This window comes from Engystomops pustulosus, chromosome 10, assembly GCF_040894005.1.
Source record: "Engystomops pustulosus chromosome 10, aEngPut4.maternal, whole genome shotgun sequence".
NCBI classification, from domain to species: Eukaryota; Metazoa; Chordata; class Amphibia; order Anura; family Leptodactylidae; genus Engystomops; species Engystomops pustulosus.
Genome location: NC_092420.1, coordinates 74,966,619 through 74,980,808, shown reverse-complemented (window position 1 = coordinate 74,980,808; position 14,190 = coordinate 74,966,619). Strand labels below are relative to the sequence as shown.

General features: G+C 40.5%; 1 protein-coding gene across 8 annotated transcripts in view; it reads right to left on the bottom strand.

Annotated features, from left to right (window-relative positions):
- CACNA1E (calcium voltage-gated channel subunit alpha1 E) overlaps positions 1-14,190 on the bottom strand; it is a 499,672-nt gene that overhangs the window by 45,280 nt on the left and 440,202 nt on the right. For all 8 annotated transcript variants that reach the window (XM_072129136.1, XM_072129138.1, XM_072129135.1 and 5 more), the window contains 8 exons: positions 13,020-13,092; positions 12,801-12,918; positions 9,258-9,325; positions 7,705-7,802; positions 3,070-3,636; positions 1,440-1,702; positions 1,142-1,313; positions 63-192 (listed from right to left, as the gene is read on the bottom strand). In XM_072129136.1, coding sequence (XP_071985237.1) covers positions 63-192; positions 1,142-1,313; positions 1,440-1,702; positions 3,070-3,636; positions 7,705-7,802; positions 9,258-9,325; positions 12,801-12,918; positions 13,020-13,092 — 1,489 coding nt within the window. The remainder of the gene's footprint in view (positions 1-62; positions 193-1,141; positions 1,314-1,439; positions 1,703-3,069; positions 3,637-7,704; positions 7,803-9,257; positions 9,326-12,800; positions 12,919-13,019; positions 13,093-14,190) is intronic.

Here is a 14,190-nt window from a genome sequence, read left to right as displayed (position 1 = left end):
CACGAACAAAGTTGAAATATTCAGATATTAGGAATATACATTATTAATGTAGAATAACTCACCTTATTGTGATCTGAGTTGGTGAGTACCGGGTCCTCAGCAGCTAAGGCAATACTGCTCGCAGCTATCACCAGTAAGATGCACATCTCGAAATACCGTAGGTTCACAATATAATGACATACTTTACGTATTCTAAAGAATAAAACAGGAAAGCCGTAGACTAACTTACAGAGGAATCTATTAGTGTCAATAAACACAAAATCCACAAATAACCTTCAAGGGGTTTTCTAGAGTTACCCATTCTGGCCACTGTCTAGTGGCCAGAATGGGTAACTGCAGCTCAGCTCCTTTTAAAAGGAACCTGTTACCAGATTTCACAAATACAACTAGTGGCAGGTTCCCATAAAGCCATATTAACTAAATGACACACTCATTTTAGTTAAAAATTGTTTTCCTTACATCCCCATAAAAACACATTTTTATCTTACCTGGCATACAGACAGATCTTCTTGGTTGAGTCCAGTACCCATATCCCGAGTCTTCTTTTCACCATTCAGCACTTTGTCATGTGGCCAGTCCTTTACCTAACTTGCAAAATGTACCCCATGTATGTATCTGATCACATGAATTCACAGCAGCCTCCATGGAGGAATGGGGAGGAGTAGAGGTCTATGGAGGCTGCTGTGATTTCATGAGATAAGATACATACATGGGGTAACTTTTGCAAATATAAGTGGGTAAAGCACCTTAGATGACATCACCCTGGCCATATGACATGCAATGCTCAATTGTGAGGCATGGGACATGGGGAGGAGCCACTGCACTTGCGCAAGACACTCCCACTCTGACTTGCTCAAACTGGCTTTATTCCGGGTAGCATAACAGAGTTGATTTTATGGGGTTGTGAGGGAAACAATTTTTAACTAAAAGAAAAGTGTCATTTATTTACTAGAGCTCTGAATCTGAAATTCAACATGCCCAATTCTACCTTCATCCCATACACATAACACAGTAATTTGATTCTGCTGCAAAAGGAGGCCAACTTTTTTGCTTTTTGAATGGCCTCCAATGTAGTTAGGATAGAATGAATTATCCCCCCCCTTCAAGTCAGTAAGGTTTCGGATGTAAAAAAAAGACGTACGGGTTTGTAGAGCTGAAGATAAGCATTGAACTATATGGTACAATGGCTTTTGGGGACTCTAAAAGTTTTTCCTTTCTTTTCACCATCCTCTCTTCTCCATCTTCGGGGTCTTCCTCATCCTTATCTTGTTCTCGAGGGACAAGAGCCACCTCTCCGTCCTTTCCTTCGTTCACTGTAAAAAGAAAAAAACACCAATGGTGAATATGTGGGAGATAACACTCACATACACATCAGAGGTATGGAGATTTATCAGTCAATGGAGTAATAGGACAACACAGACAGCTAGACGAGTCCTCACTCTGTACCACGGTGCAGTCGGAGGGCATCCCGGCATCTGGTAGGGTGATCACTGTGCTCTCTGTGATTCTCTCATTGCTGCTAGACACATCAGCCAAGCTACAGCTGGTGGGATTGGGACTTTCCTCTTGACTTTTCAAACTTCCCAGTAAGGCCTGCTCACTGCAATCCATGTCTGGGGGGCTACCGTTCTTCCCAAGATTCGTTTCCTGCAAAGGAGCAGCGTTGGGACCTGTTCCTTCACATCCCAATGTCCTGTCATTTCTTCCGCACCAAAGAGATGGTTTGAAGTAGCAAAAAGAGAACAAAATGATGAGAATACAGATGAAGGAAGAAGCTGAAGTGAGAAAGGCTACCTGTACACAAACATCCGCTCTTCTCAGATGGCACGGATCCCCGGTCCACGTTTGTGGTCTGTATATCATCAGTGTGTAATTGATAGCTAAGACATTTGCCCTCAAAAACAGTGTAATCCGTATGTCATCCATTTTTGTGGAGCCATAAAAAATACATGAGGATGGCAAAATATGTCCCTAGGTTGTTCCAACCTCTTGAAGGGTCACATGATTTTGTTACTTATAAAGATCCACAAATTCGGACCGCATGCAGAAGACACCTATGTGGCATCCATACTTTTCATATTCCCACTGACTAAGGGATGGCAAGAGCCACAAACACAGGCATTAGTCCAAACTGTGTTTTCTACAGGGGAGACCCCACAAACAAAACCCTACCCTACGCGTATAAGACCCCTGAAGAAGTCTCACCTCTTGGACCTCATATATTTTGTGACATACTTAGGGACTGGTAGCCATTGTTTTAATGATATACAACTGCATTGTATTGACATAGCTGATATACTTATCATGTATGTATTGGATCCTTGAGATATTACTTATGTTAAGGGGAACCCCTGTATGGCAGATGATCTTGTCATGGACCATGGCCAGTATCTTTTTTTAAGGCATATATGTGTTTGTTGTGTAATTTAACTTCATTGGGTGTTCAAAATACTTGTGTCTTTGTTTTTGTTGTTGCCAAATGTCCGATCAGTGCAATTAAACATAAACACTGATTGTACAAGAAATGTTATATGGGAAGAGCTAGGGCTATCCTCCTAAAGAGTCATCACATCTCATGGAGTAACCAGGTCCTGGATCACCACCATGATGGCCCAGCAGCCGGGGAGCCTATAAAAAAGGGATCTTAAATTTACCTCTCTTCTCCCACATTAGCTTTTACCTGTTTGTATACAAAGACTGCAGGAGTGGCAGAAGATCCCTGCAGCCTATGACCTGCATTGGTGGCCTATTCTCAGGAGGTTCTACCAGTTCCCAAATCAGCCTACTAGTAAATAACCTTTTAAGCCTTATGATTCACATGGTAGTCTAATAAAGTGCCACAGTGGGGTAGTAATAAGGTTGCCTGCATAGGGATGTGCCTGTACAGGGAACATCAGTGTTTCCCTAGAACTTCTGCTTTTTGGTGTTTATCTTTGGGGGAACCTTAAGTAAAACCCCAGTTCCCATGAATATCAGCACTATGTTACTTAGATTACTTCAAGACGGGAATACCTTTAGACCCCAACAACTATCTACTACCAATTTGAAATTTCCGGTAACTGGATGTACCTCTCTTCACAGTTTCTTGTGCAGCTTTTGGGTAGTTCCTCTTCAGATCCTTGCACTTCTTTGGCTTCGCCATTGATTTTTTCTTCACTTTTTCCATTCCCTGTGCTCTCCTTGTCAAGTCCACCCTCTTGACTAGCCGTGGTGCTGTTGGCAGTACTGGAAGTTTCTCGACCCTCAGTCCTCACTTTTTTGTGACGGCTTCTTCTCTGGCTCTGCCTCCTCCTCATGCCATCTTCTGGAGTAGTGCCGTTCTGTTCTGGGTTTTCTGCATTTCCGTGCTTAGATTTCTGTCTCCAGTGTTCCCTGAGATTTCTTGTAGAAGGACTTTCATCACCGTTAACTTGACTCTCGCTGCCGTTGACTCCGAGTTTTAGCTCTTGGCCATCAACCTGCTCGGATGCTGAAGCTTCTAGTGCTTTAGTCTTACGATATATACTAGAATGGGGGTTCAGGGCTGCCAGCTCCTCGTTCTGAAGGGCTTCTTGACTGGACATCTGTATGTGCCGCCTTAGCTGGCTTGTACGTTGCTCCCAAATGGACATTGTATGTCGTTTTCTACGTTCCTTCCTAACCAGAAAATGAAGGAAAAAATAATTTACTAGAATAATACACAAATGTCCGAATCAAAAATACACAAAAATATTATGTCAACAATTTCAGGAATTAATGTATTTTTATTTTCTGTGTTTATTGTTAGGTAATCTGCTTTTTCACAATTTCCATGTTCTAACATTTCCTATTCCTGAATCATACAGATAAAAATTAATTGGATAATAGTATTTACATACAATATTATTAATGGAGGAGGTTCATTTGCAACGAAATGTTGTAAATGACTGGACTAATATACAAGGTAGGTGGGTAATTTTAGCTTCCGATTCCAGGGTTTCACATTTCCAATTACTGGTTTGTTAAGATTTAAGAAAACATTCTGTAATTCTCTTAATGTTTAGGTAATACACGCTGTCAAACTGGTAATTACTAATGTTACAGATAAGGGCCTGCGTCGTTATATGACTCAACAGTGAGACTGAACCGTTCTATGAGGATCCTGCAATCCTCAACCATTCAATATAGGGAAAGTCTATTGAGTATATGAAAATTTGACTTAAAAGGGTTTTCCCACCAAGCAAGTTAGGCCCTATCCAAAGGATAGGGCATAACTTACTGATCGGTGGGGGTCTCAGTGATGAGACCCCAAACATCAAGAGAACGAGGGGTCCGATGGGGTCCCAGGTATCTCCGTTGGACCCCCCCTTGTTGCTCCCAGAGATGAGTGGAACAGATGGCCGTACATGAGTGTTCTGCTCCATTACTCTCGGGGAATGACAAGGGGTCCGATGGAGGTACCTGGGACCCCATCGGAACCCTAGTTCTAATGATCTCTGGGGGTCTCATCACTATCCTATGGATAGGGCCTAACTTACTGATCGGTGGGGGTCTCAGTGATGAGACCCCAAAGATCTAGAGAATGCGGGGTCCAATGGAGTCCCAGGTATCTCCGTTGGACCCCCCTTGATGCTCCCAGAGATGAGTGGAACAGATGGCCGTGCATGAGTGTTCTGCTCCATTACTCTCGGGGAATGACAAGGGGTCCGATGGAGGTACCTGGGACCCCATCGGAACCCTAGTTCTAATGATCTCTGGGGGTCTCATCACTATCCTATGGATAGGGCCTAACTTACTGATCGGTGGGGGTCTCAGTGATGAGACCCCAAAGATCTAGAGAATGAGGGGTCCAATGGAGTCCCAGGTATCTCCGTTGGACCCCCCTTGATGCTCCCAGAGATGAGTGGAACAGATGGCCGTGCATGAGTGTTCTGCTCCATTACTCTCGGGGAATGACAAGGGGTCCGACGGAGGTACCTTCAACCCCATCAGAACCCTAGTTCTCATGATCTGTGGGGGGTCTTATCACTATCCTGTGGATAGGGCCTAACTTGCTTGGTGGGAAAACCTCTTTAAATTCTCAAAAAGTTCCAAAAACATACACAAGATTTTTTCCTTAAAACACTGTCCAGAAAAAAACAACTAGAACACAATGACATCAGTAATATATGACTGCTTTCCACTACAAACAGTGCCACACCTAGTCCATGGTTGTTTGTGGTATTGCAGGTCAGTCCTATTCACTTGAAGAGAGATAGGCTGCAATACCAGACAACATCCACAGATATTTAGCCGGAAAACAGCCATGTTTTTTTCATCTGCAAACACTTTGACTTTGGATTTTCATGATTCCTGTTCTTCGAAGCAGTAGCATAAACCTGTGTGTCTTTGTTTCTCGTTTTTTTTTTCCAGCACATTGATTCACACATTTTCTTAATTTAAACAGTGATGTAAGAAGTTTTTAAGGGTTGGACTTGAAGACAGATCTAGGACATGTCCAATTTCCAGGAAGTTAACTACAGCTTCGAATATCAAGGCAGAATTTGTGGATTCTGGGTCCAAAGGCAAAATCAGATAACTGCTACTTGTGCACATTCTTTATCTATACCCTGTGTCTATATTAATATCACGACCTAATGGACATGTGCCACCATACGCCAGTTGGGCTGTAGATGTTTGATGGTTCCCATTATTTAATAGTGGACATTCATTATACCTTCTCCAACAGTTTTATAGTTAATACAGGCAGTCCCCGGGTTACGTACAAGATAGGTTCTGTAGGTTTGTTCTTAAGTTGAATTTGTATATAAGTCGGAATTGTATATTTTAGAATTGTAATCCCAGCCAAATTTTTTTTGGTCTCTTGAATTGGATTTTTAAAATTTTGGATTGTCATAAGAATCAGGATTAACAATAAAGTTTAATTGCAAACACCTCTGATAACTGTTATAGCTGTTTATTGTAGCCTAGGGCTAAAGTACAGTAAATTACCAGCATCCAGAGGTTCGTTTGTAACTAGGGGTCGTATGTAAGTCAGGTGTTCTTAGGTCTGGGACCTCCTGTACTATTATCTCCCTGTTCCCTCGACCCACATGCTACTTTGGGCGTTTCAGGATGGGGAGTGAATGTCCTGCCTGGCCCCCCGTATTCACTATAGTCCCCATAGGAAAACTGGCGGCGACTATAACAAAAATCTCTGCTAGTTTAGACTTGGTTTTAGGTCCAAACTGGCTTAGATTGCACCTACTGACGGCAAGGGATTTTAAGACTGGGTAGTGTGTGATATTGAACTAAGCTCCATTCATCTCTATAGAACATGGGCAGGGTCTATGGAAATCAGGTAATAAGTCCTCCAGAAAGGTCAAGGCACCCAATGGATCCACAGAGCATGTTGAAGGATTTTTTGCCAAACCAGACAACCATTTTTGTGTGCAAGCTTCTTCAACACAGAACTAATTTCCCTAACATCTATTTTCTATACATTCTGCACCTTCTGAGGATTCTTGGCAGGACTCTCAAGAAAGTGTGTAGTACCGCTAAGTCACCTTTGGTAGAAAGACACACAGTATTTGAAAAGTTTTGCTTCCATTCTACTGAAAAGGCTTTCACATTAATAAGTAATTGGATTTGTGTGATTGGCCGCGTGCCATGGTTGGCCAATGTTTTCTGAAAACTGAAGTGCAGCTGGGTGACAGCTGTTCACATTACGTGATGGTGCTGAAAATATAGTTATTCCTATTATTTTAGTTTGTTTACAGCTGATCCATATAGGTCTTAGAAAGTCATGAAGATCCAAAATTGCATCCAGATTAACCATGCACATTAAAATTGCAGAGATACAAAGGGTTCCAAATCTGCAAATGGTCAAAGAAGATTCCCGTAGCCCCCTTTGTATTAGACCGCAGTGACCAGTCACTGGAAGTGATGGCTAAACTCCAACCGTCCATGTGATCAATCAGCCAATCATTAGCCTCCCTGCTGTTTATGTGCACAAATTTGTTGAGGCCAGTGATAGTCTAAAATGTCACATAGAAGTTGGCTGCACCTAGTGCTGGACTGGCCCATCAGGTTCTGTTGGGTGCCCATGCTCCAAACCATAAATGGTCCATCAGATGACAACCCAGGCATATCAGGTGGGGTCTTAAGGAACCTCATTTTGACACTGGCTCCACCGTCATCAACACATGTCCAATTGGTATCAGACCCTGTAGCGTTGGAACAGGAGGAAAGTTTAGGAGGCTATTTGCTCCCTGTAACTTGAAAAATTTCCAGATTTAGATGGCCCAAAAATACTTATAGTACATAGTTATAATATCCTTTGGGAATTAAAGGACATCTACCACCAGGATGAAGGATTGTAAACCAAGCACATTGCCCCCTCTGGGAGGATCCGCTCTTCATTTTTCTTCTTATTCCCGTGTTTTTTTCATTTTTTTTTTTTTTTTTAAAAAGGCTTTTCAAATGATGCAAACAAGCCTAAGGAGCTCCAGGTTCCGTGGGTGTTAATGAAGCCTGCAGCCCCTAAGGCTCATTAGCATATTTTGCAAAGCCTTTTTTTTTCTTTAAAACCAGTACATAAGAAGATAAATGAAGAACATATCCTGCCAGAGGGGGCACAGACTATGTCAGTGTGCTTGGTTTATAATCCTTCATCCTGGTGGTAGATGCTCTTTAAATGGAATTACTGCATGAAGAATTAAAAGACAACAAAAAAAAAACAACATATGCAGTTTATAACTAACTCACTCAACAGATGATGCATTAGGTGCAGACATAGGGCTGACCTCCTTGGCTTTTTGAAGGGCATGTTTCTGGTTAAATGCCTCCTCTTCCTCTTGCTCATCCTACAGAATATCAAAAAATATGAGTTATTTGAAAAGATTCTCAAAATAAAAAAAACATTTTATAAATCTTGTAAATGAGTCTGGTATAAAGCATTTTAATTCCAGAATTTATACATAATCTGATCTCCATCCCTGTAACATTTTTTAAATCAACTCAATGGTGTTAAAGTAAAGTAAAAAAAATACTTGTACTTACCAGTCATCCACAGGCTATCAATACTATGGATTATTCCATTTGTTTGCTGATTTATCACTTTGATATGTGTCAGCGGGAGGCAGTCACTTGTGACGTCAATGACAACGTCCATCATCACTTCACTAGTAAATGGATGATGACGGGCTGCCGCCGGCACATTAGAAGATAAAACACGGGCGAGAATTTAGAAAGAATGGGATTTTTGGGCCAGATTGGAAAAGGGAAAATGAAGATAAGATTTTTTTAATTTTATTTGAACACTAGTTTATAATTTAATTTTTGTTATGTTTCTTAAATTATCTTTAAAGGGAAACTGTTGCCCCATTTTTCACAAATACAGCTACCGACAGTTTCCCATACAGCACTAATAACTAAATACAACCTTTCTTTTAGTTAAAAATTGTTTCCATTTCATCCCCATAAAATCAACTTTGTTATCTTACCTAGCATCCAGCCACATCCTGAGCGAGTCACAGGGGTCGTGTCCTCGCCATCCTCACTGATTTTTACCCCTCCCTGTGCCTCCTTCTCACTATTCAGAACTTTATGTATCTGATCACATGATATCCCAGCAGCCTCCACAGAGTCATGTGGAGAAGTAATAGTCCATGGAGGCTGCTGTTATATCATGTGGTCAGATACATACATGGAGTAGGTTTTGCAAATGTTAGTACCTTAGATGACATCACCCTGGTCACATGACATGAATTGCTGAATTGTGAGAAGTAGGCATGGTGCATGGGAAAGAGAAAGGAAGGGTCTATACCCCCTGTTACTTGCTCAGGGTCTGGCTGGATACCAGGTAAGATAACAAAGTTGATTTAATGGGGATGTGAGGGAAACAATTCTTAGCTAAAAAAAAAAGCATAGCAATTAAATAACAGGTCTCTACGGTAACCAATTACCATCTGTATTTGTGCAAAATTTGGTGACAGTATAGTATCTCAAGCATTAATTGCATGTCAACAGAATGGAGTTGTATCAGTGCACCTTAAAGCATAGGGATTCCCTGCCATGACTGATGTGAAAGGAAAGGTTGCCATGAATTCTTGGCTGGTTTCAGAACTCCCATAGAAATAACATGAGAAGTTGAGTGTCAAAATAGTTGCTGCATTTGGGTCTCCAACCCTTATTTTACCTATGCCGGCAAGTACCATAAGTGGGACCTATATCTAGAAGACACTGATAAGAAACTATTTTAAGTTAACATCTTTAGGTTATTTTTTTATGTTTCCTTAGGTTTTAATCGCAGCACTCACCTTGGTCAGCTCTTGTGCATTGGCCAAATTATCCACAGCAATGGCAAGAAATACATTAAGAAGTGTGTCTGGTAGAGTTAAGGTTCAGATAGTTGTCACATGTAAAAATCAACAGATGAATTAGCTGGAAATTTTGTAAAAAGAGAACACAGTGGAGTATATCAGACATCTGGAGGTAACATTTTTACAAATTGTTGAAGAGCATTTGATGGAGCAGCAGATAGTAGATATATTGATATGATATCACTCCTATTGTTCCATATGACTGTTTGTACACTATAATGTAATATTATATTTGTATATGTTCCCACATGATTTTTAAAACGCTGCAGAATTTGATGGCTCTATATAAATAGATTATAATAATTGCTAATATTTGAGGTATATAATCTTCCATGAACAAAGAAGAGGAATGGACTAAAAAAAACGGGAATATATCAAAACTAAAAAAAACGGGAATATATCAAAACTAAAAAAAACGGGAATATATCAAAACTATAGTGTAGTGCACCAATATTAATCTTCCCCCCACCAGGAATGGCAGATTTACTAAGAGGCTCCTGTCTCATAAATCTGGCAGTGAGTATGAGGGGAGAAAAGCGATCTCCGCCAAGTCTGGCCTGGCAGCGATTTCTGCAAAAGTCTTTGCTGGTTTTCCTGCAGAGACTATAGTAAATATGGCGTGTCGGGGGCTCACAACCCCACCCATAGGAAACCAGGTAAGTTGAACTTTTAGATGCCTTGTCTGCCTGAAAACCTCTCTAGACATGTTAAATTACCTCCAAAAGTGTCTGATATATGGAAAATTACACGAAAAAATATTTATTGGTAGAAGGATCCATATAAGTGGTCAAATGATTTGGGTCCAAAATGCCTCCAAGAAAGAATAATGTATTGGGTCTTGTATAGGAGAAGATAATCCACTTTTCAAAAAGTTTTTTATTAGGCTAAAAGCTTCAATAACAATGTTCTTCATACATTTCTCAGATACAAATCTACTTTTGCCAGTACCTTAGAAATGTTAACTTTTCTTTTCTGTCTTTTGCTTCAGTGGGATACAGGCAAATATAGACACAACTCCATAAACTATTACTATGAGTTTATAAAGAAGAGGATTGCTATTGAGTCTTTAGGATAAGGATATCCTCCTACAAGCAGTGGCTCACCTCACTGTGATGTTGGGTTTGCTATTAGGAGTATTGGGTTAAAATCGCACCTAAGGCATCCTATACAAATGGCCTGAAATGTTTACGGCTATCTCTGAAGCAGTGTGTCTAGGGTTCACTACCTCCCTACATAGAAGGGAGAGAATAATTTTCTCCTTCGTCAGAGAGAAGCTTACCATCAAGAAAGAAGGGACTTGTGCCAAACACTCTTGTAATTTGCCACTTAATTTTTGCCCTGGGGGATCTCCTTAATCTGCTGGGAGGGCAATTGGATAAGTAATGTCAAAATTCAAATGCTCAATTGTCCTTTCTACGGACATCCTTCACCGGTGTAGATTTGGGCATCACTATACACATAGAAGCACAGTGATCATAGGCTGGCGGTAATTTCGTCAGTGTATGATGCTGCCCCTGCCCCTGGCGTTCGCCTTCTCATAAATCTTGGTGGCTGGAATAGGAGAACAAGGATGAGCTGTGCTGCGGGGTCACTACTATTCAAGGTCCAACCTTACGTAGAATTGCGCTATAGCAGGCTAAGGGCCGTGTGCAGGGGCGGAGCAGTAATGCCCTTCGTCAGCCCATCTCCCCCAAAATATATTTGCCCTATCCAGCTGAATTAGGCAGATCAGGGCCAGAAGACATTTACCGCTTCTGTACTGCTGAAGTTTTCTTTCACAAACTAAGACCTTACTTTTTTTTTCACAGTTCACACAATTTTCGGTTTCACATGTGCTGAATTATGTGTAAAAGCTGAGGAAAAAAAATGTGTTTTTTAATTATTTACCGTTAGTGATAATTAAAGGAAACCACAAAGAATAAAATAATGAATATTCATGTTTATCAATTTATCATTTGTTAATGGAAAATGAATGTGAACTGGGACACGTTGGTAAATTTTTTATTATAAATAATATGTTACATGAAACAAACATCCATCATGATAAACCAGGGGCACTTGCTTATAGATCCAGGCACCGCAACTGTGGTAATCTTCCTTTTTTTGTTATCCATGACCTTCTTCCTTCTAAAATCTATTTTTTACAACATGTTAATGAGTCAGAATGTATCTGCATGGCGTAATCAAAGCCCCTTTGTGCTGCAGCTTCACAGGTTGCTACACTGTACAGAAGAACTTCCCCCTTCCACTCTGCCGTGAGAGTACATTAGGCAGAGGGACAGAGAAGTGTGGAGGGGGAAGGGGTAGACACAGAGTATCAGCACGTGAAGCCAGAACAAGAAGGAGCTTTGGTAATGCCCCCCAGAGCCCTTTGGACTCATTACCCTAATTTTAAAAGCTGATTTTAGAAGGAAGGAGGCCATGGATAACAAATACAAGACAATTACCAGAGTCACAGTGCCTGGATCTATGAGTAAGTGCCACTGGTTTATTATGATGGATTTTTATGGTAGAAGGGTTACTTCTGATGTTCCTAGCTGAAATGTTGTGACGCCTCACAGATACAGAGCAGGGTATTGGCTGAGGGTTTAACTCTAAAAACATTATTGTCTACAGAATGGTCTTTGATTCTATAGGTCAAGTTTTTGTTTAGATGAAAGGAGCTAATTTGCATTCGGTTTTTTTCCTAAAAAGCATTGCCAATGCTTTCTCTGTACATTAATCTGTCTCTTCATTGCAGTAGCCCTTCCCAAATAATGTCCTAAATACACAGTGTGCACCTGACCAGGGAGTAAATACAGTTAAGAAAACTGCTACCCAGTGATAATTGACTGTTTTCCCTCACTTAGAGCTGGACCTCCGAGTATTATATATAGGACCTAGAGAAGCACGTGCTGGAATCCCAAAACGCGTTGTCCATATACCCAAAAAATAGATCCACTTGTCACTTGTCAACCTGGCTATTTCTCCACAGTATCACCATCAACAATATTGTCCTAGACAGTGGAGGAAATTCATTATTGCTCCTGCACCAGAATATGACAGATTTGCACAATTGTGTAAATTGTCTAAAATGCCTTCCAACACATTTATAAAGGCTTTTGGACCAATTTTTGTCCGTTTTCCAACTCATCCGACAAAGGGGCATGGCCTTGTGAAAGGTGCGTGGCTTCAAAAAAAGTAGGGGGTGGTTTATGTAGATTAGGAGGGTGCTCCAAAATGTGGTGCACAGTTTAGTCCTGCTAAGAGCAGATTCTAATTCTTACATTTTAAACAATTTAAATCACAATGTTACCCTAATGTCTCGTCATTGTCTGATCCTTACGGCTTATATATCTAATGTTATTCAATGCGCCGGATATACCTTTGCTTGTTGTATAGGACCCATTGACCATGTGGTTGCTCAAATTCTCTTTCTTAATATTTTACAAATATAATCCTTGGATTGATGAACACTTAACAAAGTAATAATTAGGATACAGTTTCCAAACAGCGTGAGAACGATGAAATAAATGGAAGACCACATTCCAGAACTGACGCCACCCTGTGACCGGATCCCATTGTACATCACCTCATTCCAATCTTCACCAGTCAGAATCTGAATGACAAATAAGAGACGAGCGTCAGATGTTTTTATAATCAATGGCCTAAAAAATATTTTTATTAATTCATAATAAATACTATGGACATAGCATTTACCTGAAAGACAGTCATGATGGCTGCAGGAAATGTATCAAAATTCGCTGAAGGGGTCCCATCATTAAAATTAAATCTGCAAACAAATTAGGACAGCATTTATGTATATATTAAAAAAACCTGTTATTACAAGCTAATAGTAGAACATTTACGATCTATCTTAACAGAGAGGCAAGGAGGAGGTTCTGACAAAGTAGAAAAGACTCAGGCTGGAGCTAACAGTCAGTTTTCTATTTCACCTCAAGTGCTTTATTTAAATTAGTGCTGAGAACTTAGGATGCTAAAGTCTGTAGGAGATTAGTTAGAGTCAGAGTAGTTAGAGTACATCTGCACCTTCAGGTTTCCAGATACAGTTTTTGATATCCTAATCAGGAGAGGAGACAGGCTGGAGCTAACAGTCAGTTTTCTCACCTCAAGTGCTTTATTCACATTAGTACTGTGGACTTATAATATCATCTATGATACTGGAGTCCATAGAAGATATCTATGGGGTACATGACAGTTGTTAGAGTGCATCCAGATGCAGATGCAGTTTTTGATATCCAAATCAGGAGAGGTGACAGGCTGCAGCTAACAGTCAGTTTTCTATTTCACCCCAAATGCTTTATTCACATTAGAAACTGTGAACGTATGACGTCATCTATGATGCCAGGGTCTATAGAAGATATCTATGGGGCACATCAGAGCAGTTAGAGACATTCAGGTTTTCAGATGCAGTTTTTAATGTCAAAACCAGGATAGGAGTGAAAAAAGAGGAGGTGTAGCAGCTCTCAATTATTTGTTCTCACATATCCACACCTTCAAACCCCTTCATCGGAAAATCTGAACATGTGGATGGCCCCTTACTCTTAGCTCTGGGACATCTGATATTAAGATCTAGAGTCTGCATAGAAGAAAACTGCTAAAAAATACAGGATACAAGTCACATAAAAGCGAAATAGATGCGGCTGGCTACAGGAAGTGCACAGGTTTTATAGCACGAAAATAAGATTTATAATAAATAACATATTCCTGATAAGCTAAGGAAATGGAGTGGCGCGTTTCACTAACTATGCCTAGTGGATTGAATACATATTATGGAGGAGAACCCTCCACCACCAACATTGCTTAAAGGAAATCTACCATTTGCTTTCATGCATTATGAACCAAACATACATTGGGAATGCTGTAGCTA